The sequence below is a fragment of the Rhipicephalus sanguineus genome, chromosome 9 (genome assembly GCF_013339695.2).
Source record: "Rhipicephalus sanguineus isolate Rsan-2018 chromosome 9, BIME_Rsan_1.4, whole genome shotgun sequence".
Classification (NCBI taxonomy): domain Eukaryota; kingdom Metazoa; phylum Arthropoda; class Arachnida; order Ixodida; family Ixodidae; genus Rhipicephalus; species Rhipicephalus sanguineus.
In genome coordinates this window covers 32,157,670-32,184,361 of record NC_051184.2, presented here as the reverse complement: position 1 = coordinate 32,184,361, position 26,692 = coordinate 32,157,670, and the positions used below count along the sequence as shown (strand labels likewise).

Sequence of the window (26,692 nt, the reverse complement as noted above, 5' to 3'; positions counted from 1 at the left end):
GGGACTGCTGAGGCCAGCCGTTGGCGCAGTATTGAAGTAGCAGGCTGCACTCGCCGTCATTGGCTTGGGCCTGGCGCAGGTGCTCGAGCTGCGATGAGACGATGTCTGGGAAGGAGCGGACGACCTCTTGGGCAAAGAGCTCTACTTGATTCACCCGGGTGGATGAAGGGGAGTCCAGCGGTGCGCGCGAAAGCGTATCGGCTGTTGCCAGCAGCTTCCCTGGTACCTAGAGTACTTGGTACTGGAAACGCATGAACTTCAAGTGAAACCGCTGGATCCGCGGTGGCAGTAGGTCAACATCCATGGTACCCAAGAGCGCCACTAGCAGTTGATGGTCCGTCTCGAGGAAGAACATGAGTCCACGGACGTATTCCTCGAACCTTTGTACCGCCCAGCTGGCTGTCAAAGCTTCTTTTTCTGTTTGGCTGTACCGGCGTTCCGTACATGTGAGGGAGCGCGATGCGAAGGCGACGGCTCGACGCTCGCCGGACGGCTGTTCTTGGAGAAGTACTGCTCCGAGACCATAGGAGCTGGCGTCAGCTGAGATCGTGGTCTTGTACGTGGTGTTGTAGCGAGCCACGCAGAGGTCTGAGCACAGTAGCTTCTTCAGTTCGGGGAAGGCAGACTGTTGCGCCGGGCCCCAAGTCCAGACAGAGTTATTGAGCAGCAGTGCTCGGATCGGCGCAGTCACCTCCGAAACGTGCGGTAAGAAGCGTCCGATGTGGTTCACGAGGCCTAGCAGGCGACGGACCCCTGCGATATCTTCGGGTGGATGCATGGCTCGGATTGCTGCAACCTTGTCTGGGTCTGGAGAAATTCCTTCCGCGCTGACCACGATGCCAAGGAACTTGACACTCGAAGTCGCAAACGAGCATTTCTTGCGGTTGAGCGTGACTCCTGCCTTTGCTAGCCGGTCCATGACTTGTCGGAGACGGAGGTCATGCTCGGAGCATATCTTCCCAAAGACGAGGATGTCGTCAATCATGTTCACCACACCCGCTTGGCCTTCGAGGATCTGGGACATTTGCCGCTGGAAGTATTCCGGTGCAGACGTGATCCCAAACGGCAGCCAGAGAAAACAATAGTGTCCAAACGGGGTTATAAATGTGGTCAATTCTTGGGACTCTGGGGACAGCTTGACCTGGTGGAAGCTTGACGTGGCGTCTAACTTGGAGAAAACTGTAGCCTCTCCAAGCAATCCGAGGCATTGTTCCACTGTAGGGAGCACGTGACGCTCTCGAAGAATCACCTTATTGAGGCTAGTCAAGTCCACGCACAGCCGATAGCCGCCCGAGACCTTGGGGACGACAACCAGCCCAGCACACCAGTCAGTGGGTGTGTCCACTCGACGAATCACGCATTCTGCTTCTAGCTTGTCTAGCTCAGTCTTGACGACGTCGCGGAGAGGGAGTGGAATGCGCCCGGGTACGCTCAACGAGAAAGGCGTAGCATTGGGTTGCAGCATGATAGTGTAGGCTTCGGGGAGCGTCCCAAGTCCTCGGAAGAGACTGGGATCGAGACAAAAGTCGCCAGTGGGCTGTGAAGTCCTCGCGACTTCGTCGACAAACGTGCAGACGCCCAAGGCTTGGATTGCCGGGAAGCCTAGCAGCGGGACCGTCTTGGTTGCTAGGACGTAGAGAAGCTGCTTGGTTGACTTTCCGTGCCACGAAAGGGTAGCGACGTAAGTGCCTATGATCGGCAGAATGTTGTTGCCTGGGCCTTTCAGCTCGCTCTTGGGGTCTCGAAGCTTCGACGGGACGCCAGAAAACGTACTGGGTACAACTGAAACTTCGGCGCTGGAGTCCACCTTGAAGGAAAGTGGGCGGCCATCGACGAGTACCTCGACAAACTTCGCGTTCGGGCGCTCTCCCGCAACTGCATGCAACTCGATGGAGCTGGCCAAAGGCTTTCATGTGTGCTTCCCGTTTACGCGCTTCTTTTTGCGGCACACGTTCTTGAAATGGCCACTCTTGTGACAAAAGTTGCACGACGCACTGCGAGCGGGACAGTCGGCGCGAGGGTGTGACGCTCGTTCGCAGAATGGGCACAGCTGTTGCGTTGTCTTATCAGCTGGCGCTTGCTTTCCCTTGGGAAGGCGAGCGGCGTCGATGGCGAACGAAGATGCCTCTGCCGAGTCACGAGCTCTGCGCTCGTTACCTGCGTCTTCGTGCTGACGAACGTACGTCAGCGCTTCGCGTAGCGTCATTTTCGGGTTCCGACAGAGCTTGTCCGAGAGTTTGCGGTCGAGCAAGCCCACGAGAAAACTGTCTCGGACGAGCCGTTCTTCGACGTCGGGCGACGGATAGTTGCAGGACTTGACCATTGTCCGGAGCGCCGTAAAAAATGCGTCGGCCGTTTCACCTGGTTGCTGCGTACGGCGGTGGAACCGCGCTGACTCGTACAGCTCGTTCGGCGGGTGCACGAAATGGTCGGTGAAAGCCTTCATCACGGTGGCGACGTCTTCCATATCCGCTTCGCCTAGCGTGGTCGATGCGAGGACAACTCTGGCTTGCGGGCCTATACAGTAAAGCATGAAGCGCACTTGTGCCTCTGTCAGAGCAACGTAAAGTCCGGTAGCGAACGAGAAGTCCTCGAACTGCAGCAGCCATGTAGGCCATGAGCTGGGGTTGTCGAAGTCGAACGGCGACGGTGGACGCAGCTGGGTCATGCCTTGCAAGAACGGAGCTGCCGACATCCCGGCGGAGCCCTCAACACTGGTAGTCGGCATGGCAGAGCAGCGGCAGCAGCGGCGGGGCCGTGTCACGAGAATGCAAGCACGGGATCAGCGAAGATGAATCCCGCCCACTTCTGACACCATGTCAAGTGCATCGGGCGAGTAAGTGACACGACAGCCGAGTCTCCGGGCGGACAAGTGACGTCAGGTTTATTGGCAGCCCTTATTACAGGAAGCAGTACATGCCGCACTGCCATCTGGTGGTACTGCTGTACACCACTCTCAGTGTTTGTGCTGCGTGCACAGAAAGAAAAAAAAAGAGAAACGCGCATGATGCAAAAAAAAGAAACGTGCAGGTGAGACTACGCATGAGCTACCAGCGTGTTTTAGCATTGCCGAACATGCATGTACGGTTTACCACGGCGAATATACAGAACCATACGCGTATCGCCTTTTATTGAAGATGTACGTCTTAATGGAAGCAGTGGAGATTCTTGTTTCTCATATTCTAGTTGCCTTATCTTTACGGCTCGATATTTATGAAGTGACATTCCGAGTTTGTGTACCAAGTCTAAAGAAGGGGAGTAAGTATGGAAACATGTTGTAGGCATCAGATACAGCGAAGTAACCGCGCAAGAGATTATTTATAACTAAATTATTGTGTTTAACATCTCAAAACTGCTCAGCGGATTATGAGGAATGCCATAGGGGAAAACGTCACTTTAACTTTCATGGGGATTTGTTAATTGAATGCACGCGAATGAGTGTTTCCTTCGTTGTTTTTTTTTTCATTCATCTCCGATCAGAATTTTGCACCGTGAGTGAGAATCTAATCCGTGACGTCACGCACAGTAGCCGCCAATGCTGTACATCGTTTAAAACTGTAGTGCAGATTTTGCGACGGAAATTGAGTATGTTCACATCTATGCCATGCTAATATTTCTCCAAACACCAGTCGTCGTGAAAATGTACAATGTTTGCTTTTGAGGAGCATGATTTTTTTTATGGCTGTCATCCACGACGAACAAATCATATGTTGACCTAACAGAATCGTTCATTACAGGCAGTAACTCTTCCTTCTAACAGCTGTGAGTTCAGAAAATAGCAATTTGCAAAAACTTCTATCGAAGTAACGCAGACACACGCAGCGCTGCTATGCAGTGAGATCCCGCTGGCGGAACTTTCTTGCCAACCAGCGCCTGCTCCGAAGGCGGGACTTGGGGGCAGGACACTGCCAGTGACGTCACACTGTTTGCAAACAGGGAGAGGTCTATTTGGCGTACCGTTGTACTTCAGGTGCTGAAATCGAAGGGACTCCAATCGAGGTTGCGTGGTCGAAACCGGCGAATCGAGGGAAACGTTTCGACCGCCTCACCAATTCTGCAAAGAAAAGCAAGGCGCTTCCACATGGCAGTAGCAGCAACCTTTACGGAGCTCCTGTGGTAATGCCATCACACATGGGAGCTGTTGGCTACGGATTCTACCCTCTGGCATCGCATCCTGTCCCTCTGCCAATTGGATCTGGCAGGTTCGTTTCTGCAGACTTTTGGGTCTTGGGGAAAAAATGTGGGCTATGCATGCAAGCCTATGGGTGCTATCCCCTTGTTGTGGATTGTTTATTTTATTTATTACAACACCCACAGCGCCTCACGGCATTACAGTAGAATGTTTTAAAAATGTTTTTGTTTTGTGCACATTTGGTGGTGTCTTCAAGGCATATTTTATTCTGCAGGTTTCAAATGTATTTTTCGATTTTTATGGAGTGTTAAGTGCCATTAGGTCAACCAGCCTGTAGACTTCATGTGCTCCCCCAAGTGCGCACGTGATTCTTTCTTACCTCTCTCTTTTATTGTGTCTCTCTTTCTGGCCATTTACCCCTTCCCTCAATGCAGGGTAGCAAACCAGATGTGCGTCTGGTTAACCTACCTGCCTTTTCTTTCTTCTCTCTCTCACTCAATGTAAGGAAATGTGCATTATTTCGAACACTTAGGTAATGCACTATTCATGCTATGTGATTTCTCTTCTCCTCCTCCTTCTTTACGTTCTTGTTTGCTGTCGTTGATTTTCGTAGTGTAATTTGATCACTTAACGAAAATATGGCAACACAAGTGGACATTAGCCATTATTAGCCGGCTCTCGCGTAATATATCCGCACTGTCATTAGCAGCCAGCATGTTCCTCGTCCACGATAATTCTCAGGGAAGACGTTTTTCCACAACCAGCCATCCCTGTAAAGAACATGCGCTTGTCCCTGTCTTCTTGTGTCCCTGTGTAGTTGCGCGCTCATATTTCAAGTACCATGGATTACCAACCCACCCAATCAGCCAATCTGTAAAGAACACTCGGAAAGGAGCCCCATTAGTACACACACCTCATCTGCTAAGCTTTATCACTTCAACTTTTTAAGTGCGGAGCACTTTAGGGGCACGGCTTGTCGTCCACCCATGCATCGCATGTGGTGTGATCACGCTCGCAGTAAAGCGCTCAATACAGGCCATAAAAAGACTAGCAATGCTCGAAACCGGGTTAAAATGAACGAACAAGGTCTAAAATAATATAACAACAGAAATAGCCAAGAAGTAATCGCAATAATTAACTAAAAATCTCTTTAAAACGTTTCGAAAACCTGCGGCTGTTTCAGGGGCCGTGCAAGAGAGGGCGCCACCGCCTTGCTGAGCGAGCGAATGCCCCTCCCCCCACAGAGTTTCCTGAAATTAACTAGAGGGGACTCTAGCGCTGCGATCGTTCAGCCACCATGGGAACGATGGGTAGTACATGGATTTGCCTAGTCTTCGTACTTGCGGGCTTCGAATGCACTTGTGGCTTTGTTTATTGATGTGTTTTGGTTTTCTTTCGGATAAAAGAATGGATCGTCGCGAACTTCGTGACCAGATTTGAATTGGTGAACCTAAAAAGGTTAAAGTGGTGAAGTGGAACTGCTGACTTCATTTTGCTGAACTTCGTTTTGCGACAAAGCGGATGCAGGCGACGCGGAGCCAAACGGAGCCGAAAGAACGAAGTTTAGACAAATCCGTGTTCTACCCATCATTCCCATGCTGGCTGAAGCGCTATGCGTTGTAGCTCCCATAGACACTAGCGCCAGAGTTCCCTCTAGTAAGTATTGTAGGAAACTCTATGCCTCCCCCTACACTTCACGAGCGCTGCGTCGTTACATCTGATGGGGGGAAACAACCTGACAGAACTCGCTGCAGACGACACGTATCTCAGCTGCCGTAACAAGCAGGAAGTCGATAAAGTGCGGCAAAAAGTAGCGCACATGTTGCACACCGAGTTTGCAAATCTCCCTAATAAGATTCTACTCGTGCCGGGGAAACCCTACATGCTTACCTCAAACATTGGCGTAATCAACTCTTTGGTAAACGGAGCAGTGGGGACTCTACGAACGGGAATCGTTGGGTGCCCGTGCTACACAATTCCGCAAGGTTCACAGCAGTGGAGCGGCCATACGTTTTTTTTCTCCTTCCTCGCTTTGTGGAAGATTTTTCCCTGGATGGCATTGCTGCACTCAGTGGGCTTATTTCCCTGGTGAGCGGTTCCCTTCTCCAACACCCCCATGCCTTCCTCCTTATGCGCTCATTTCATCATGGGGACACAAACACAGTCAAACCCAGATATATTGAACTGAAGGGGACCGCAATATAGTTCTATATATAGGTAATTTGATATATAAAGTATATTACGTATCGAAAATATATTCAAGGGTATTTTACAACTGTTTGATATACACAACATTTCGTTGTATGTGGGTTCAATGTATGCGGGTTTGACTGTAACATCGTCAGTTTAAGAGATGGGGCATGTATGCTTGTGCGTAAAAAACACAATGTCAGTTTGCCTATGGCAATTTTTGTTGTGTGACAAGATGACCGAGAGAATGCAGCAATCTTTAGTGTGTACTGTAGAGTTTTTAGGGAAGGTTTCCACTGACAAACTCTTCTTTTGCACCCAGACCCGGCAGTGCCGAGGCCATTATGCACGGCCACAATGGAGTGGCTCCCTTGCCCCGTCAAGGCAACACAAGATCAACACGCTGTCAAGGAACAATACAGGTTAGATCCTTACATCTCTGCAGCACTGCTTAAAAGGCCAAATGCGACAAAATTTCGATTTGGTTAAATTACGAGTGCCGCATCTAATCAAAACAGCAGCGGCTAATAAAAATGTACTGCAGTCATTCCATTTCTAGACCCTAAAAAGGTTATGTGCAACAGAATTTTGTTTTGCTAAATCACGGGCTGATTGTACACTGACCAAACTTTGCTGCAGGGATATGTGTATGTGTGCTCTGCACATAACTATTTTCAGCCACTTGCACGTGTGGACATTCACTTCATCTTTTTTAAGAAGCAGATACATCAGCGGCTGGCATTTTGCAATGACGTTCACGGTGCAACGCTTTACCCCTTCTGCTAACGAATAGTTTTCACTTCAACACTTGAGTGTCTTAACACCACCCACTGTGCCAAATATTTCTGTTGCCCCTATGCATTGGTTTAAAAGAAGTCATGTAAAGAAGTAAGTATTACTCCAAGTCATGTAAGTTGGCCTTGCTGCCAAAAACTTGCATATAGAAAAACATAAGGTGCGCACACGAAGACAAGTAAAGGGAAATTAGACAGCACTCTTGTTTCCTTTCTCTTGTGCCCATATCTGTGCACCTTACATTATTCTGTGATGAATCCGAACCAACTAGCTGAGCCTCCTGTAGGTCCACAGAAGGAACTACATTGGCATAGTTTTATGTAGCAGGCAGCAGTTCCGTGGGCTAGTATGAGCAGCTGGTGAAAAAATAGTCGGCTACACAAGTTCAAGTTTTTTATTGCAGGAACGCTGCACTTGCTGAAAACACGTTTATTTGCCGTGAAAGCTATTCCTTAACACAAATTGTTTGAGCTGGGAATTTCTACTTTTCTTCAGTGAGGCCAGTTTAGCTTCTTTCAACTTCAATGCCATGAAGAGTGAGCTCTGTGATCTTGAAGACTGTGGCTGTTGTTGGAGACACTGCTTATCGAGAAATGGAAGCTGCCGATTGTTTCTGCAGAACTTGCTCTGCTAAAACAATCGGTAGCATAATTTTCTTGCCAATCGAGATCTCTTGCCAGATGCTGGCATTATTGCGTGTAAGTGAGGTAACGTTGCTTTAGTGTCAACACCTCTACATGTACTTATACTGTTAACTGACGATCCAAGTGTTTGTAGAAGTTCTTTAGCGGCACACACTTTTTCCCATGCTTTCTACAAGTAACTAAGAGTGTTGATGCTTACCGTAATGTACCGTGGAAGCACCCACCCCACTTTCGCTGAAAATTGTGTTAATAGTATAAGTATGGGTGCTTGTCCGGTCGAAGCACCAAAAACCAAGATGGCAGCCAACTAAAAGCTTCGAGTCAGTGCTACGGTGGCTACGGAATCGAAAGAAGCATGTTTATTTTGAAATTGTAAAACATGGGGTACACTAGTGCCCACTCATAGTCACTGAACACAGCGAACAATGTTGTCCAACTCTTCATTCAAGACGTGCCCGCCATCTGTGAGCTTGCGCTTCATCTTCTCTGTCCTAGTTGCTGTGCTTGAGGGCATCATACTTGCGAGTCCCGCTCATGGATTCTTTTTCTGTCTTGAAATGCTTAGCAGTGCAGCTTGCATGCTTTCTTGATGTGTGGTGCCACTTGATGACTGAGATAACTGATATTTTTTCTCCAACCAAAGTTACGAAGACACGTAAAAACCCGACGTTTCGGAACCAGCTCGGTTCCTTCCTCAGGGGGGACTGCGGCGGCTTGGCAGCGGCCTCTTTAAGGCACTCTCGCGGCGGTTAACGACCCCACGCATTACCGAGGAGCGTAGCCCATGCGCATACACCGGGGGGAGAGTTCCGAGTGAACGGTTGATATTTTGAGTGGTCCTCTGTATATGCCACGACTCCAGTAGTAACCTCCTCCTCCACTTGGTTTCACTTTCGAGGATGGCGGTTCCGTTGAAGTCTATTCTGTGGTCAAACGTCTCTGCGTGCTCGGCGACGGCGCTGCGTTCTTTGTTGAGTTTACGGACGTCGTTGACGTGTTGCCTAATCCGTTCGGGGAAGTTTTTGGTCTCGCCGATGTATGACGAGGGGCAGTCGGCACACGGTATTTTGTAAACGACGCCGGGCGCCCTGTCTTTTGTTGGTCGGTCTTTCGGGCGGGGAAGGAAGCGGCCCAGCGTGCATGAAGGCACGTGCGCGATGTGCACGCCTTCTTTCCTAAAAATCCGAGCCAAAGCCTCGCTGGCTCCCTGGACGTATGGGACCGACACGCGTTTTGGAGAGCTGTTCGTCAGTGCTGGCTGGGAGTCGCGTAACCTCTTTTTCTCTGCGCGGCGGGCGACGGATCGAATGAAATTTCTGGGATAACCGTTTTTTCTGAGGTCCGCAATTACGCGGGCCTCTTCTTTCCGGCGTTCCGTGTCAGTGGAACATATCTTTTTGGCTCTCTGAAGTAATGTGGACACAACGGAGGCCTTGTGGGTGGAGGGATGGGACGAATCGTATTGAAGGTACCGGCCGGTGTGCGTCGGCTTCCTGTAAACGGAGAACTCCAACCCAGACAACGCAAAGGCATCCTAGGGACACCCAAATGACATCCCTTTTGGGAGTTCGGGACATCCAAAAGACGTCCCACACAAGGTGGAAAAACATCCCAAGTGATACAAAAAAAGACCTTTTTGGGATGTCCCAAAACTGCATGCGTGTGGGATGTTATTGGGACATGTGGCCACTTTTTACTGCAGGATTATTTCAAAAGGGTGGGACATCTGCTCCCATAACATGTTAACTTGCTTCATCGCGCTCGACCACCCCCTACCTGAGAGAGCCAGTTGCCTCTCCAGGAAAGCATATTCCTCGTCCAACCAACCCACTTTTTTTTTTCACATAGATAACTTAAAACCAAGTCGTGTTCAGAAACCAAGCAACATGCATGGAACATCAAGTGACCAGCAAAAATGATTTATTGCCTCACTATTATATGGCACTACAATCATGCCGAGAAGGACAGAGAACTTGGTATTGATGAGCGTGTAGTCCAAGGTGCACACTTTCGAGTGGAGGGCCTTCCATGGCGTCCAGCAAAAGGGCTTGCAGAGGCAGCTGAGGACAACAAAAACAAAGCCTGCATATATGTATACGTACTGCACACAACATGCATGAAAATGGTGAACAACAGGAACATAGCATGACTATATTGTCTTATGTCTCCTGAGACAGGGTTAAACCTCATTCCAGATGCATAAGTGCCTGCTTTTACTTTACACAAACGCACAAAGATGGTGCACAACGGGGATATAGCATGCCTATTTTGTCCTGTGTGTGTGTTAAGAGGTTAAAGGGACCGACAACCAACTTTTATGATCCCTATTTTCTTTAACGCGACAGAAAGCTTACCAGTCAGAGTGTATAATCAAGGAATGGTGATGTGGAAAATGCCGTGAAACATTTGTAATTAGAATTTTTCTATCTGCAACGGATATGAAGTCGTATACACACGTGACAAGACATGTTGCAAACAGTGAGCGTGACAGCGGTTCGTGTTTGAGCGCGGCGGTTTACTGCGTGTGTGTACTCGCGCGCATGCGCTGCGGCTCGACATGGTCCACTGGCTACCGCGAAGGCAGCGCCGTTACTTGTCACCATGCAACTCCTTTTACCTCATAAGCAGCACAGAATAGAGCGGGGATGGAAAGTAATATACATACTAATATTTTTAGGACCAATAATGGCACACATGACGGTATCAGACTACGTGACTTTGTACAGCAAAGTGATCAACTCCGCAATCTAGCTTCAAGGCTCTTGCGATAGGTTGCACAACATGCCTTTTTTTTTTGTTACTTTTAAACACAATTTAGAGATATAAATCCTACTCACAGCGCGAAAAGGATGCTGGAATATGTCAGTATATAGCGCGGTCTTTTCATTTCTGACAGGATCTAATCACAAGTTCTGGCCAGTTGTCGGTCCCTTCTCCTTTAAGCCTGGTTCATACTGAAGTGCTTGTAAACAACAATGCACAATTTTAGTTATTGCTTTACCAATGAAATTCATGCCAGGAATGACAAAGGAATTGGTATTTACGAGCATGACGTCCAAGGTGCACGCGTTTACACACAGAACCTCCCAGCTGTCGTCCAGGAGCGGGGTTCGCAGAGGCAGCTGAGGAAAACAAAAACAAATCCTTCATGTATATGCATATCCACTGCAAGCACAAATATGCATGAAAGTGGCGCACAAAACAAACATAGCACAACTGTGTTGTTGCATGTCTGCCAGTTTAAGAGGAGTAAAACCTGCTTCATAATTGCTTGCTCATACGCAGAAATTTCTCCTTTTAGCTTACTCTAATTATGTCGGTTACGACTTTCGCATTTACAAGCATGAAGTCTAAGCTGCACGTTTTCCGTCTCGTAACCTGCATGCCTATGTCCAGGAAGCTGAGCACATTCTAAGTCATTACCGGTAGGCAAAGGTGCACACCAGGGGCACCACTACTAGAAGCAGCTGAAAAAAAAGAAAAAAGATCATGTAATATGTGTACACAGCTAGCACATGCAAAAAGAATATCATTGAGCAACAGTGCATATCACAAATGTGGTACATTTGTTTGGAAGTAAAACCTACTTGACAAACAGAGTGGGCTAGCTGGTCATTTCGGTTGTGTGAAACCACTTGACTGCTGGTAAAGGATGAAAACAACATGCACTGAAAAAAGGCGGAGGTATCGGGAAGCCAGACAAGGTGCCAGTTGCTAATATGCACCAAGTGACTGAGCAACAGGTTCTGCTGCTTCATAGAGATCTAGAAACATCAACATACATTTTTCAGTTTCTTGTTTCAGTAAGACAAAAATCATGATCATAATCACAAACGATACGGTATATACCAGTACAAAACTGGGCTGTGCCCTTTTCTTCTGATAACCGGCTAACTGATGGCCAGCAGCAGGACTCACACGTGCAACTGAATAAAAGAATATGCGCTGTTTTGAACATAAGTTCTGGCTTTTCTTACAAATGGTGTCATAATGAGAGCAAAAAATTTGGTACTGGGCATAAACTGAGGGCAAGCCAGTCTTGTGTGCAGCAATGCTTAATTCATGTCCACAGCCCACTACAATTGGTTAAACTTGACACATGCATTTGACCATTCCAATTTTTTTTACGTTTATGTCAGTTGCCGTGGAAAACATGTACAACAAACCTTTGAAGTTTTTTTCTTTGTCGTCCAGGACTTCTGATCGTTCTCCACGGCACTACGCACGCACCGGCTTGCAGTTATTCGAGGCAGATCAGCCCTGTGTTCCACGATCGCGGTGTCAATCTACACACGTGGCCGACAACAACATATCAGCATTGTGAGCGTAACAGTTTCTGCGGAAGATAAACCAAATCGCGTCACAAATAAAACTTACTCCCACGTGCCATTCTTGCTGCGAGGGTCCAGTTCAGCGTACGCCAACCTGCGCGCGGTGGGGAGCCAAAGAAGAAAGTGCTAAGAACGTGCTGATTGCAGTAATCCAGGCATGTCAAGTACTTACCGAAGGGGTGGAAAAACGTTGAAATCGGCAAGATCTTGCAACCAGGCAAACACCTACGGCATGCGCGCTTGTGATTTTTCGACGAAACGTCACGGATCAAACACCTAAAAACGAGGCCAACGAAGAGTCCGAACTACAGTGTTCTAGAAGTTTATAGTGCGCTCACTGAGCGGCGGAGCGTGACGCACTTCATGTCGCCGCCGACAGGCGGCGCGGCTCACAGCGTCACCTGAAACTTTCCGGCGGGTTGCAGGGCGCGGATAGCGCGCGTTGTTGTTTTGCGCGCAAGAAAAGTCAATCTTACGGTGCGCAACTCACGGAAGTTCTTTTGATGCAAGTTTTCTGTGTGTTGTGAAATAAGTTACTGTCGTTGTGACTGATTTACGGAGGGCGAGCGATGTTTTAAGCGGCTATTGCATAAATGAATGCTCCTCCACGCAGCCGCTGCAATAACAGAGTGTGTAGTTGGGGGCGTTCGTTTTTTTTTTTTTTTTTTTGTCCTGCTGATCGATACGATTTTCAATGCACTTGCGCCACTGTAGCTATCATAGCGACTTCACTCCCGCCTTTCGAGCCCCACTATGCCGAATATAAACAACGCCTCATTTTTAAAATTTTTTCGCGTATATATGATCTAGCTGGTCTGTGTAACTAACCCACTTTTTGTTCTTTTTTTTTCGCGAATCAATAATGGGGGAATCACTCGGCTTCATAATAAATGTATCCGCACCGTACGCTTAAAAAATTTTTATTTGCAGACGTAGATCGTACACGGTTACCAAAACTTTTTATTGCACCTTGGAATTGCACCAGCGCGGATAAAACAGGACACGAAGAAACACTCGACAGTGTCACGCACTGACATACTGATTATATGTACACAAAACCCTGCCTATGTATGCGCAAATGTTTGCCATATCACAATATGAATTATCAATGCCGAAAATGTCACTCGTGGTCGAACAATAAACAGATGCAACAAACGTGTATGAACATCTGCTAGTCGACTACGAAAATGAAAAATAAAGGACAGCAAGAAACGCCGGCGATGTTTGCAGTCGACAGCCGACGACAACGTCGATCTACCAGGAACTGGGGCATCCCAAAGAGAGCCCAATCCCTTTGGACCTCCATCGCTTCCTAATGAGAGCTACTTCAGCCCCCCTCTACATCTCCTTTTCTGTACGTCACTATCCAGCCCGTTTCATCCGTAAGTATAGTTCTGTGCTTAGGACTTCGATAGCGAAACAAGCAGCGATGTACCAGCGTTCTTTAGTATTTTTTTTAGAAGTACTACCCCTAACCCCCCCCCCTTTTTTTTTACTAAAGAACGAGTATGGTTTTGTTGTCACCACCCTCGCGCGTTTTCTTGCTTTTATTGCTGTCACACTTGACTCTGCGGTCACTCCTAGCTTCGTTGGGTCCAGCTGTTTTTTGTTGTCAAACGCAGCCCCAGAAATTTCTCTGCACGTACGCTGCATGCTCTATGTGCACGACCGCCTGAGGCTGTAAAAAAGCGCGTCCCTCCCGTCCAGATGCAGCGGCGGGCCGTCTTTGAGACAGCTGCGATTTGGGGATAGACACAGATGCCGATCCTTCAGAAAAACAAGCATATATAAGTGCAGTAAAGCAGCACGGGGGGTGCCGACAAAGGTCCTTCAAACGAATGAACGGCGTGAACATGCGCTGCAGGGCACACACAAATGGAAATAGTATAGCTTCAACTACTTGGGTCAGTTAAAAAAAAAGAATAAAATGCTCGACTCCCTCCCCTCCTCATTTTTTTTGTGATCTCTTTTTGTGTCATTGTGGTGGCCCTCTCCCCGCCACCAACCCTGCGTTTGTTGATACCCCCGCAACTACAGCGTAACCAGCCTAACCCCCACCGACGAAGGGGACGCGCTCCACACCCCGCAAGAGTTTTCAGAAGAAACTGGCGGCAGCGCCCCTGGCGGGCGCTCAAGCTGTCGACGCGGAGAGGGCCGCGGCGGCGCGGCGCAGGGATACGGCAGTGAGCCCACTGCCCCATTCTAGTACACTGTAGTCCGAACTGTCCAAACTCCAAACACGCCGGGCGCCATGATGGCGATGGCAATGTCTGCGCAGTGCTCGCAGCAAATCCTCCACTATTTGAGGAGGTGTTGGCTCGCAGTAAGCGCAATTAAAGAACAATTGCGTATTAAACCTAAGAAAGAAAACAATAAAATAACAATATTTCATTCAATTCTTCTAAAGTTAATATGTCGGTGTTTTTATAAATACGACACCACCACACCACCGCTCGTGCGGTGCGGCCGCCGTTCGTGGCGCGAGTACGTGCGCCGTACCGCTGTACCGCCTTTACCAAGTGCAACACTTGCTCACACAGACAGCAATCGATCCTTCGTCCTCATAACGGCGCGACATTTAGAAAGAAACAAAAAAAAAAAACAAACGAACACTTTCACAAAAAATGCGGATATTGTTTTTCATGTGCATGTAGATATGCAATTGTGCACGCGCGCCAACCATGCTCTCCGGCGGAGTTGCTGTTTCCGATTGTTTAGGATCACCAATTTTCAACACGGTAGCTTATTTCACCGCTAACTTGAAGTCCCAATCAGATCCTACAAGGGACGTTTTAGGAATGATCCCTATGCACATGTCTAAAGGACATCCTAAAAACCACCTTGTTGGGATGTGGGACGTTTGGACTTTTTTGGGAAGTCCCTGGGATGTAGTGTGTTGTCTGGGAAGTCACTGCCCCTTCTTGCCACCTGGACGTCGAGAAAGGGGAGGGTGCGGTCGCGTTCACACTCGACCGTGAACTGTATGGCTGGGTGAACGGAATTTAGGTGCAGTCTGAAGTTTTCAATTTCAGATGTCTTCACGACACAAAAGCAATCGTCCACGTAGCGAAGAAAGAGCTTGGGTCGCGGCGAGAAGGAGCCAAGTGCTTCCCTTTCTATATGTTCCATGGTCAGGTTTGCCATTGTGACGGAGATGGAGGCTCCCATTGCGGTTCCACTGTTTTGCCTGAAGATTGTTCCTTTGTAGGAAAAATACGTGCTGGACAGGCAGAATTCCAGTAGGCGGCAGAGTTCGTCAACAGTGAGTGGGGTCCTTTGACTCAAGCCATCGTCACCCTCAAGAGCAGCACGGGCACAGGATACAGATAAGGGTACCGGCACATTGGTGAACAAAGATACGACGTCGAACGAGACCAGGCTCTCGTCTTCGTCGATGCTCACCTCTGATGCTAGCTGCACGAAATGGCTGGAGTCGCGGACATGAGTTGGGGTATTCCGGGTGAGAGGGGCGATGATTCGGTGCAGGAAGCTTGAAAGGGCTCGGCATGGAGAGGAAGTGAAGTCGACGATCGGTCGGAGGGGGGCGCCAGGCTTGTGAATTTTGGGTAGTCCGTAGAAACCCGGTCCGTAGAAACCCAATCCTCCTGGTGACTAGTGTAGGAGCACATAGTGATGCTAGCGGATTGCCATAACGGCTGGAATATTCAGTTGAATACTTTGTCTGAAGCTGGCATTTTGAAAGGGAGGGCGCTTAACAAATACCGTATTTTCTCGCATAAAACCCGCACCAAAAAATGGAAAAATGTGCTTAAAAAGGTGGGATATGGGTTATATGCAGGGGTTATTCATTCATTCATTCATTCACAGAACTTCATTTACAAGAGTCCTGAAGCCTGTTCTTTTCGGACTGAGGCGGGCCGCGTATATGCACATATGCATATTTTTTTGTAGGGTTAGAGTTAGGGGTGCAGGTTATTATGTGAGAAAATCGGTAATTTTGAAAATTATGATGCGTTAATTATTGGGTGCTTGCGCGACAATGGGAGCTTCCACAGTAGTTCACGGTACATTTGGTGCATTGCAAGCAGCAAAAGGCAAAAACAGATATTCCAGGTGTTTGTACTGTGCTAATGTTTTGCCTGTCTTTGTCTTATAGGTTCTGACTGATGTGTGTGAAAGGCAAGGATGGGGTGTGCCACAGTTCCAGCTTGTCACAGTGATGAGCTCAGAGTGCAACCCTGTGGACAGCAGTGAACCACAGATGCCCCTTTACTTTTTCAAGGTTTGTGCACATTCAAGAAGCAGGTGTAGGACTGTGAGAGACTCTTTAGCCTTGCAAATGAGTTCTGCAGAATCCCACAAGGTGGCGGGGGGGTTAAGAAAGGGAAATTGACAACCATTTGTAGCACGAAGCCACAAGGAAATCCATACGGATTTCTCAGAAAGAAAGCTAGTTGCCAAAAAAGTCGTCCTGCTCCGGGGATTGAACCTGGGACCAACGCCTTTCCAGGCCGGTTGCTCTACCATTTGCGCTAACCAGGAAGCTAGCAATTGGTAATGCAAGGGCGAATTTCTTAGCGTTCAGTTAAAGCTTTTTATAAGGGCATATCTAGCTGCATAATTTAACCTGTGGCTTGTAGTAGGCTTATGAATGTGATTACGTAACATCGTGCCTTGGGAGTGCTTCTGTGATGCGTTTCATGTAATCACATTGCTAAGTGCACATTGACTAGATGCATAGATGGGCTATCGAGATACACAAAAATTTTAAGCTTAAAGAAAACCTGACATGGATAACTACTATTATGCATTGCTTTGTTTTTGTCTGACCACTACAAGAAGAAAAAAAAAGAAGTCATTACCATTTTGAAATATCGAGAAAGATTACATAACGCTATACTTGTGTAGTTGCCTAATAAAAACAAAAAATACTTGAATAGCCAGATTATGCTCACAATAATTGTTATGACCTGATGACATTATATGATCGTCAGATAACTTGTTTAGCTGTAGTGGTAAATAATAAATGGTTGCGTTCCGTAGTTGGCAGTGGTTACTGAAGCAACAGTGTGTATAGTGTATAAGTGTTAGGAACAAGAGAATCAGTTGGCTCCAGTTAAAGGGACACTATAAAGAGCAAAACGATTTTTCTCATGTTAGTAAAGTACTCTTTCACGATACCAAAAACACCACGCTTGCTGCGAGAAGACACTTAGTAAGCGGGAAAACACGCAAGAACAAAATGTGGGTGGCGACGCCACCTTGGAAGTTTCTGCACCATTCGCCGTGATGTCACATGTTTTGACGGCGCCTACTAGGGACTACATAGTTCCTAATCGGTAAAAATGAAGTACATCGTGAAGTACATTGTCCTATGAGGGGGCCATAGACTTAACATATACCAAGTTTGGGGTAATTTTGTTCTGCCAATGGCGCTAAAATACGATAACTGCTCTTTGAAATCCGTGACGTCATGCGGGGAGATTTTGGTGTGAAATTTAAAAATGAAACCTTGAATTTGATTTTCTCCTCCATTAATAAACCTATTATGGCGAAATTAACGACATTAGAGTTCTCAGAGCATGATTTATCGATCTAAACCGATTCATTGTTTCCCTTTAGTGTCCCTTTGAGCAGGTTTCTGTCATTGGTGCATGGAACCACGCGGGTGTGCGATTTGGTATTACAATTTCAGTTTGCCTTGAACACACATACAACAAAAATCTGGGGTTTTATATGCCAAAACTATGATAAGATTACGTGACAAGTAGTCCGTAGTGTAGGGGTGTGGAAGCTTTGACCATGTGGTGTTTTTTGGCGTGCTTTGACATTGCACAGTGCACGAACCTCTTGCATTTTGCCTCCATCAAAATGCGACCACTGTCGCAGTTGCAGATTAAGTGAAATAAACTCTCTTGCAGGTGACACTGCCAAACATCTCACCAGCAATGTACAATACCATCACACCAAACAAATTCTGTCGTACCATTGAAGAAGCTCGGGAGTATGCTGCTGAGTACACCCTCCACCATCTGCTTCTGAGACTTGACAGTGAGTGCTCTTGCTTTCTTTTTGTTTATTTGGTGTGCTTCACTGACGTTGTCTGCCTAGTATGTAAAAGCAGTTGTAAAGGTTGTGTTTATAGTTTCTCTCTAAACATCCTTGAACTTATATAGAATGTGTGATACACACAGCGTTCAAGCACTTCCTCATGTCAGCGTAACTGGGAGCTCAAACCTTGCAGAACTGTTCAGTCTGAGAGAGAGAATCATTATGCCCATTCCATAGTGCGCTACTGGATTGCAGTTCACGAAGTCAAGTCACAAAACCTACATTAACTATATCTCACTTTACAAACTTGCAAAGGCGTGTCAGGAGAGGTATAATAGCGTCAGAATTTCTAACTCGTAAACTATAATGATGCACAAATAGTCACTTTGTTTAGGCAACATTCTCAGACTCTTGATTTGTTTGTTGATTGCTGCTGCTGTTCGTAAAGTTCTGACCCCTCCGGTGGCGACACAATTTTATCATTTTTAAATGTTTACTCTTGGTAAACATATTGGTGCTAGACCTTGTTTTCAACTATAACGAATAATTGTTTTTAATTATAATGAATTCGAAGTTTCCTGCTTGTTTGGAATTTACTGAGCCAATGAACCCCCCACGCCAGGTGTGCATCTCCTTTTGTGCTCGCGTCCTAACGTGCTGGACCCCTTCACTTTGTCATCGTTTACAACTGGCCCAGAAAATTACACTGCTAAATTTTTTTAATCATGTTAAGTCTCTGGCTCCCTTAGAACACAACGTAGTATATTTTTACCGATTAAGAATTTTGTAGGTCGTAGCAGGTGCTGTCAAAAACAACGTCACTGCAAGTTGGTGGGGGGAAATCAAGGCCTTGCTGCCTCGAGTACTTTTTGAGCATTTTCTGGCTTTCCAGGCACCTTCTCGTGGCAAGAGGGGTGATTTAGTATTGTGAAGGTTTAATTTACTAGTACGAGGTAAAATTCTTTTTCTCTTTACTGTCCTGCAAAGAAGCACAATTTTCACCGCTATAACGACACATCACCATAGGTCTGCAAGAAATGTTGGAGCTCACTCCGACTCGCCAAAATTTTCCTCAATGGGACTCACTCGGACTCAAGCTCACCAGCATATTACTCAGCTGGACTCGCTCAGACTCACACTCATAGCTCGATCTGAGTCTGAGTGAGTCAACTCATGAGTGCTTTAGTGTAAAATTAGCTTTTTCAATAATATGTCAATGCTGTTTAACGCCAATATCTCGCATAATTGGTGTTCTATATGGTGCCTCTTGATCTCGTACCTTCAAATATGAATTTTCAGTGGTTGGAATCCAGTAACGACATTTTTATAAACGACGAGACTTACACGAGATATTGCTATCAAGAACTTCCTGTGCAGGAGTTCGGGGGGGGGGGGTCAAGGCACCCCCCCCCCCTAACTTACGCCTCTGATCAAGAAATTTTGAATTGGTGTATGAACGCTAGTGTGCTGAATGTGTGTGAGTAGACGGGAGTATAAACATGAGCCGATATAAGGGATATCGGGTGGCAGTAATGCTGAAGGTGAGCAGATAGGACCATAGGTTGGAAAAAATATGGAGCTCACTCAGACTCGCCCAAGAAATGTTTTGCTCGTTCGGGCTTACTCGGACTCAGACTCACCAATATTTTCCTTAATCAGACTCACTCGGACTCATTAAAATTTTTCTCAACCAGACTCACTTGCATGCAAACTCACCAAAATATTACTTACCCAGACTCACTGAGACTCAGATTCATGGCCTGATTCGAGTCTGAGCGAGCCTGAGTAAGTCTACTCATGAGTGGGTTTGCCGACGTATGCACGACATCGCTGAGTGCATGTCTGTGTTCTTCCCACAGTGGCTACCCCTGCCCAGTACCCGCACCTGACGAGCCCGGTTTTCATAACTACCCCAACACCTGCAGCCCTGGGCCAGGGCTACCCTCAGTATGCTGCTGTGCTACCCGGAGCAGGTAGTCCCGCCATTACTGGGCCCCCTTGGCAGCATCACCCAGGCAATCCGTCGCCTCCGCAGCTGTAGCTCTGCCGTGTGCTTTGCTGCCTTGTGTAAGCGCATTGTTGCCTGCTTCGTCCAGTCTGGCTTGGCCAGCTTGTGCTTGCATCCTTGCCAACTGGCTTCAGCATTTCTCCGCTTCCCATGCATTGTTGTGGAAAAAGATACCGTACTTTCCGATAGGTTGTGTAACTAAATGTGTTTGAATATTGAAAACTAATAATTGAAATGAATGTCCTTGAAGAGAAACATGCAGGGTCTGTCCATAAAGTAAAGAGACTGGGTCTGGTAAAAAAACATTGATCAATCCGATCGGTACATATTTAGTTCTTCAAGATAGCTACCTTGGGTGTTGATACACCGCTTCTAACATGAATCCCATGCTGCTGCAAAGGCTCCCGAAAGTTGCCTGCCGCGACCTCTATCAGAGAGACTGTGAAAGCCAGTTTGATGGCGGTAACATTGTCGAAACTGGGATCTTTCCGGCTTCTCGTGAGCTTTGGGAACAGGAAAAAGTCTGCTGGGCTCACATCAGGGATGGATCAGGGCTGCATCAGTCCCAATACAAACAGGTTTTAACACTGTATCTCAGATCATACACGCAGGTTATAACAATGTATCGGTTATAATAAGGCAAGTGCTGCTGCGATAGCAATTGTAGTTTACTGCATAATGTTCGTATTCCTCGTTCATTTTCTATGTGCCCATACTAATTGCTCTGTATATATGGTCTCTTTTTTTTTTTCAACTTTTGTGAACTGTATTTAAGTTCAACCCACTCCTGCATGGGCCCAAGAAGGGCCTGCAGTATTGTGAAATAAAATAATAATAAAAAAAGTTGTGACGCGCTGCATTTCAGTGAATTTTGGCTTGGTGTCATTGCTCTCGATTTTCTAAAAAATATCTCGTTAAAACGTTTGCTAAAATTTGCACTGGGACCTGGTTAGGGGGATCCATTAAATGTTGCCATCTGGTAGGCAGGTATGAAACACTTCTATGGCTCAGTGGCATCTCAGGCCTAAATAATTTAGCAATAGGAACAACTGAAGTAAACGTCACTAATGCTTTCTCCTTGGTGTGAGACAAAACTAAGGCTGTCTATACTACACTTAAACCTCGACATAATGAATATGGATATAACGAATTATCGGTTATAACGAATGAAGTGATGAATAGTCTTGTCATAGATACAGTGTTACAAATAAACGTTTATAACGAATTTTCAGGTATAATGAAGTTATTTTCATGGCAGTTGTGATTTTGTTATAATGAGGTTTGAGTGTATTTATTTATTGCTGTCTTAATGAAGAGCAAGTAGTAAGACTGTATACAGACTTAAGTGTGAAGCCTGTGTACTGTTATGTTATTTATTCAAGGCAACTGGTGAAAGCATGGAAGCTTTTTAGCGCGCTCCTGTGGAGAAACCACTCAAAGCCTGTAATACGCATAGCGCCCGCAATGAAAGCTGTGCCATCTGCTGTATGTATTCACTCAAATGCTTGACGCGTGTGCAGTTTTATTCTTAGTGTTATGTGTGCGTGTGCAAGGCTCTTGCAGATGCTAAGCTAAAGCTGTCAGTATTGCTTTGTCCTGCATACTTCATCTCATCGTTACTAAATCCAAACTATCTTGCACCTTTCTCACTTTCTTTCAGGTTCCTTTTATTAGTTCATTGAAATATCTTCCTTGGGCTGTTTGACATTACAAAAGGATGTGGTGTACTGGCAATGGGCTTATTGCAGAAAATGGGTGCTTATAATGAGAAGTATGGCGAAGCAGGAACCTTCAAACTTATATGCATGAGTAACATACTTCTAACGTATACACTCAAGTCGAACTCCGAAACTTAGCTTAGTGTTAGCTTATAGCATATGACAGTACAAGAGAACAGGGAATTGTTTGAGGGGCTCAGTTCTTTTTTTTAGACAAAAGTAATGCAACCAACATACATTCAAGCCAAGGAAAGCTTAGGGGACATTATTTGTTTTTATTTTAAACTGTAGTGTAATGATTTAGACCTAAATTTAAAGGAATTAAAGTGGACAAAAATATCTACCCTTTCTTTCGTGAAATAGCATATGTTCACTTAGTACAAGTTGGTTAATTACCGATAAATTCAATGGGCTTTTTATTGCTAGTTTAAAGATTTGTTTTGAATAGTGGCCCTTACATTCGTATTTGTGGTTACTTACACTCATTGGCATTCTTGTGTCTATGCCTACTCATTGATTTTCCCTCCTGTTCGTACTCACTTGTGTAGACAGTCACGTCTACTCGCTCTGATACACATTCATTCGTGCCCACTCACACTCACTCGTTTACATTCATGCTATTTGTCGGCCATTCACGACTCTTGATATCTGCATGTGAGTGTAAACTTGAGTAGGTCTACATATAGACTTGAATGCAAATTTGGTATGCTCCTTATCCCTTACTTATTTTCCTATATTTCCAAATATGCACACTGCATTCTTGTGCCGTCACTTACAGGTTTCTTCGTGAACACGACAGCACGGCCCATCTACATTCCAGCCTATCACAACGCAACATACTGACGTGCCTTGTGTCCTTGGGACTGCCTTCATCTATAGTATCTCAAAGTGTTTCGTTTCGCTCCACATTCTTTCTTGGCCACCAAAGGGGCGAGGCCAGTCTGCCGCGTCTTTGGCTTTGCCATTGAACCTCGTGAACATTATGCTCCAAGGAGAGATTTTTTGCTGATTAATGAACACAGCCCAGCACAGATAACCAAAAGAACACCTCATTTCCGGCACTCTTTGAGCACTTGATGCTACGACCTATGTGATAACAGCAGGCGAATCGATTGACGTTCTGAAGATGACCACCTAAGGAACAAGTTTAGGGGCATGCCGTCTCATCAAAATTGAACTTGACCATTCCACAAAGCAGGTTCATTTCTAACGATTCCTGGGACCAGTGTCAGGTTAGAGAAATGCGTGCTTGAAATGTATGGTGAAATATTGCTGCCGTCCAATCCCAAGTTTTTGTAAAGCTATGTCCATAGCAGTGTGGAAAAAAAATAGTTTAATTGAAGCAGCGGCACACTTTTTAACATGCTTTTCACTGCTCCTTTGAGACGACAGGTCTGCTTTGAATGGGTGTGCTTCGCATACTTGTTGACTCAATTTTGAAGCCATACTATGCAACCTGGAATCACTAAGTGAAGTTGACAGTGAAAATGGTTGTAGTCATTGGGGCTTATCATGTGGACTTCCGCTGCCAGGAATGATGGGTCACCATCTCTTAATCTGTGCTTGCCTGTGTTCAGTAATCACTTGTGTTCCCTTAAAAACTTGGCGTACTGTACATCTTTCTTTTTACAGTTTATCTTATATATTTTTTTATGCGTTTAAATGTTCGGTGTTTGACGTGTTTATGCATTCCATGCTTTTATCATGGTAGCATAGCCAAGTAGCTGTGCCTACATTTTTTGCCAAAGAAACCTCTTGTATCTCATTGTGTTCCCTTGCTATTTATGTGCACGGGAGGTCTTGCCAATTCTTTTAGCTTTTAAACTCAGAAATTTACAGTCTTGCAGCCATTTTAGCTTTGCCTGGATTGTAGGCTTTTACTGTCTACATTGAAAGATGAACTGCACCACGTCAATATTGGTTAGTGTGATGCTGCCCATAATTGCGCACTGTTTCCAGGTATGTGCATATTGCTTGCCTCGAAATTCATATATTTGGGACAGCATTAAACTTGGAAATACCACATAAGTATTTGCATCAAAACTTTATGCTGTGTGAGGCGCAGAAGGTTTACAATCTGCACAATGAAAAGATCTATGAATTAAAAGAAGTTTTTGTGTTTTTTTTTGTTGCAGAACAATACAATGCGCATTAATTTCATAAACAGTAGTTTGAAAGGCTACAAATACAGCATGAGAAGCTATATATAAAGAATTTCGGAACACAAATGTATTTTTGGAATACTTTTATCTCTGGTGCTTCGAATTGTGCATGTTGTTTCCCAACAATGTGTTTGAAAAGACGGGGCACTTTTGAGACAATCGCCTCACACAAATGACCAAACTGGATGTAGAAACGAATTAGAATCGTTATTTTACTTCAGTAACAACAGCTTTATCTTTTAAGGTGCATGGGAAGCAAACCTGTGTTGTGTCAAAAATGTACAATGGTGCAGTCTTCGTCTTTCGAATCAATCCTCCTGCCGAAGGAGGTAAGAAAAGGATATGAAAGTGTACAGGGCTGACCTCACTTAGTGGAAACAGCTTATTAGTAATGAAATTGAAGAGCTCATAGTAACTTATGTATAACTTAAAATGCTGAAAGCGATTCTTTCATTTATTGGCATCAATACTAAGGACTCACATAAGGCAGATTTACATGAAATGAAGCAAAAGACCCGTAGCAGTTACGCTGGCTTGAATACTAATGAAGTGCTTTCTCCAAGTGTGGTCGACCCTGTACTATTAGCACAATTCAAAGGCGGTGCAAACGCAAATGGTGCCATCTTTTCCCTCCTCTGAATTTTTTTTTACAAAGCTTATGATGGGGTATACTATTCCAGCTGTTTATTTTAACCACTAATTTTAACTTTACCTTTTTTTAATACAACTTGCAAGGCCTTCCTAGTGCACTGTCTTACATTCTCATACAAGCACAAACCAGTGCATAGTATTGTGAAGTGCACATAGTATTGTGAAGTGCATAGTATTATTAAGTGCACATAGGAGTTGTATCCTGTTTGGGACAAGGTCAGCTTGCACTTCATATTTATTACTTCTCATGCGGAGTGCTGGCGTTTGACTAGCTTTTAGAATTTGAGAAACTACAGCGCGTGCCAAAGCTTGCACATTCCATATTTGGGTGAAGCGTCCCTTGTCAGTGCAGCGCTGCTATTTGCTTTGTTTACTTGTGTTGCTGTTTGATTATTATTATTATTATTTGCTGTTTAGAGTTTATTATGCTCTATTACTAAGCTTATTTTATTGCACACATCTTTTTCTTGTGTTTCCCTGTTTCCGCTTTGCCATAGAAATGTGCTAACTTTGGGTTTGCTTGGGTGAGTCCATCTAGTCACGTGGTACCAAAGTCTTTGTTTTATCACTGCTTAGTGCTGGAGCTACCTTGCCTTCTCTGATATTTCATCTTAAACTTTGCTTAGCTTAAGTATTTTTCTCTTCATTGACATGCACCTTGTGCTTCCGAGCCCTTTACCTTTATATTTATGTCAAATACTTTTGGTTGCAAAAAAACAGACCAGCTGTTTGAAATGTCTTATCTATCGACTTACTAACGCATTCCATTGTTGAACTTTGATTTCTGTTTTTAGCGTGGACTCTTTTGCTTTACCAAAAAACGTTCCATTTTTTTTTTACCTTTGTGGTCGTGAATTTCACAAAGTGCCACACCTCTGTCAAGTTAACTATTATTAATGCTTCGTGCTCCAGACTTGAAGCTTCATGGAGAGTCAATTTGACAGTCACATTGATGCCTACTAACTTGGTACAAATGTGAGCAAATGTGTAAACTGATGGAAGCATCCTATTTTATTGTTTAGAGTGAGAACAAAAGCTCTTATTCATGTGCTTGTCAAATGACCTGTTCATGTAGCCGCATTAAGAAAGCTGCCTCGTTGCATTGTTAAGGTGTTACTAGTTTGACGTACTGGCTTTCGGTGAAACTGACATTTGCTAGCAAGAGAGCTTGTAGATGTTTCTAAAATGTCATTCTTAGCTACAGAAGTGCCTTTAGTGAAACATTCCAGTGAGATCTCTTAATAACTGCAATCTTCTTGAAATGCTCGCGATATCAATAAGTGGTATTTTTTGGGCTGATGATCTTGTTTAATTAAAAGATCTTGCCAAGTAATTTCAAAAACAATAACAGCCGTTCGTTGCCCTGAATATTGAAATCTGTCTTAATCCTTGTGCATTCTGCCGTAAAACATTATCACTTAATATTGTCAAATATTTTAGGACATCACATGTGCCTTTAATTTATTCTAAAATATCTTTCCACGCTCTTGTGATAAAGATTCTGAGCCAGTTGAAACATTGTAATTTGTCCAGATTATTTTGTGGAAACTGCCACATGCTGCGGATGGCAAGTGAATTTCTTACTGGTGAAATTTGTAGAATGCGTTTATTCTTTACCACGGCATGTACGAGATATATCAGAAATGAAAAATTTGTTCCTATGTATGATGCGAATGTCCATGCTCATTGGCTATTGCTACTTATGCTTCAAAGGCACAAGTGTATCAACACCACCATCATAATATAAAGAGTTGTATGCATGCACTGGTCATGCAGTGTTTGTTTTCTCCTTTCTTGAGTGTAGTTTGCAACTACGTTTTTGTTATAGAATTTGTGTGCTGATGTGTTATTTATGGTTTTTCACTGTCGCCCCCACAAGTTCTGAGTGTGCCCTTGTTGAAACACTAAATAAAGTTGCGTTCAAGATTACATTTTGTGTAACCTTCTTTGTGAAGAATGTTGGTAATTGATCGAGCATTATCCTGTATAAGCATCACAATGCAAAGTGTGTGCTGTCAAAGAAAGAAAGCATGTGTTTTAATTATTACG

The 26,692-nt window shown here is 45.2% G+C and overlaps 1 protein-coding gene across 2 annotated transcripts in view; it reads left to right on the top strand.

Annotated features, from left to right (window-relative positions):
• The window catches only part of LOC119404926 (probable RNA-binding protein 46), a 55,459-nt gene extending 30,824 nt beyond the window's left edge, over positions 1–24,635 (top strand). Inside the window, exons 3-8 of one of the 2 annotated variants that reach the window (XM_037671621.2) lie at positions 3,971–4,202; positions 6,645–6,744; positions 16,210–16,335; positions 17,975–18,104; positions 19,964–20,077; positions 22,609–24,635. In XM_037671621.2, the coding sequence (XP_037527549.1) occupies positions 3,971–4,202; positions 6,645–6,744; positions 16,210–16,335; positions 17,975–18,104; positions 19,964–20,077; positions 22,609–22,673 (767 nt within the window). In that variant the 3' untranslated portion in view covers positions 22,674–24,635. Of the gene's footprint in view, positions 1–3,970; positions 4,203–6,644; positions 6,745–16,209; positions 16,336–17,974; positions 18,105–19,963; positions 20,172–22,608 lie in introns of both variants that reach the window. The other variant, XM_037671619.2, reaches the window with a different exon arrangement.
• Positions 24,636–26,692: the final 2,057 nt, after the last annotated feature.